We start from the raw sequence: 1,529 nt of genomic DNA, 5'->3' as shown, positions 1-1,529 counted from the left end.
CAACAAATCCTAATGCTGAAGATGCTGCAGAGCTTTTAAGGTATGCTTTGCACTATTCCTTAGCAAGTAGTCCTGTCCGTAGTCTGTTCATAAAGCCCCTTTATAAATTCAGTTAGTTGTTAAAAATAATAACATTGAGTGCATTTTGGATATAGTGTTCATGTATCACTTGATGGTGTGTGTATATATATATATATAAACACTACTTGAGTGAGTGGAGACTATTTCATAGGACATAGACTAATATATGGATGATGTGCAGAATCTAAGTAGGGCATTTCCTTGAATAATGAAGCATTGTCGTTTCCTAATTTTTCTGTAAAATATGCAGTTCTATCTTCCTCTAAGCTCAACAGGTGCATGAGTATCATCTTGCAAAATGCCATGATGTTTGAAATAGATAATAGTAATAACTTGGAAATATTCTGTGTAGAATGTGCTTGCAGTGTGGGATTCCCAAGACCTACTCCAGTGCTCGTGGAATGGTGTGCCCTGTATGTGGTGATCGCCCTCCAAATGATAGCAGCACAGAGTCCAAGAAGAAAGGATCCACTGTCAAAGATAAAGAAAAATCTAAAAGAATGAAGGGTCAATCATCCCATGCAACCTGGAAAAGTGAAACAGAGATGCAACTTAGGCAACAGTTTGATTAGCCTTATCTTTGTTTCTTTGTAAGTTAAGTTACCAGTTACCTGGTATATATAATTTTATGTGGTTAGGACTATGATTTTTAAATTCACAAATTTCGATGTTAACAACGCCAACTTTGTAGCTTAAGTTAGATTTTTGTTCGGTAAGAGAGATCCTTCTGCCTCTGTTGAATAGAACAACCAAGTCACTGTAGTTTCAATGTATTATTGCAACCAAGAATTATTAGGGCATCTTCGAATAGTTTAAAGAAAAAGCCGTTAAAACATAGTTGTGATAATCTTTTAGTAGTTAAGAGATATTAAATTCAGTTTTTAAAATTAATTATTAGGTTTAAAAAATATTAAAAGACAGACCAATGGTCTTTTATTTTTCATCAAATATTCAGATTGTTACTTTGTAAGACAATATTTTCAATTAATTTAAATATTATATTGCTGTCCCGCTACTATATGTGTAATTCTTGTGATGAATTATTAACGAAAAAAGCATTGTTTTTGTTTCCATATTTCTATTATAATAAAATAATGTATTGTTTGCGTGTCCATGTTTCTATTATAATTATAATAAAATGATGTAATTATAAGAAAATAAAATACAGTTAACTTTGTAAGAATAGTTATGAAAGGATAATGGAATTAAAAAGAGGATTTGTTAATATGGAAAAGTCATGTCTTCCTTCGAATAAATTTAATAATTGCTGTAATTTCTTTTAAGGGGAAAGGTTATTTGATTATTTTTTAGTAGAGAAATGTGTAGATACTAATTTGTGATTTTATAAAATATAATAAAATTATTTTATTTAGTAAATGAAAAGTACATTTAAAAAATATATCTCAATATATAATGTTATATTATGATATAAATTATTTTTGGTTGCT

The 1,529-nt window shown here is 29.6% G+C and overlaps 1 protein-coding gene across 1 annotated transcript in view; it reads left to right on the top strand.

Annotated features, from left to right (window-relative positions):
• LOC106773671 overlaps positions 1-881 on the top strand; it is a gene marked incomplete in the record, with an annotated part of 4,956 nt that extends 4,075 nt beyond the window's left edge. Inside the window, 2 exon segments of the mRNA XM_014660402.2 lie at positions 1-40; positions 434-881. Of these exon segments, the coding sequence (XP_014515888.1) occupies positions 1-40; positions 434-653 (260 nt within the window).
• Positions 882-1,529: the final 648 nt, after the last annotated feature.

Source organism: Vigna radiata, chromosome 9 (assembly GCF_000741045.1).
Source record: "Vigna radiata var. radiata cultivar VC1973A chromosome 9, Vradiata_ver6, whole genome shotgun sequence".
Taxonomy (NCBI): domain Eukaryota; kingdom Viridiplantae; phylum Streptophyta; class Magnoliopsida; order Fabales; family Fabaceae; genus Vigna; species Vigna radiata.
Note: the sequence above shows the minus strand (reverse complement) of the source record. Positions and strands in the feature narration are given on the sequence as shown.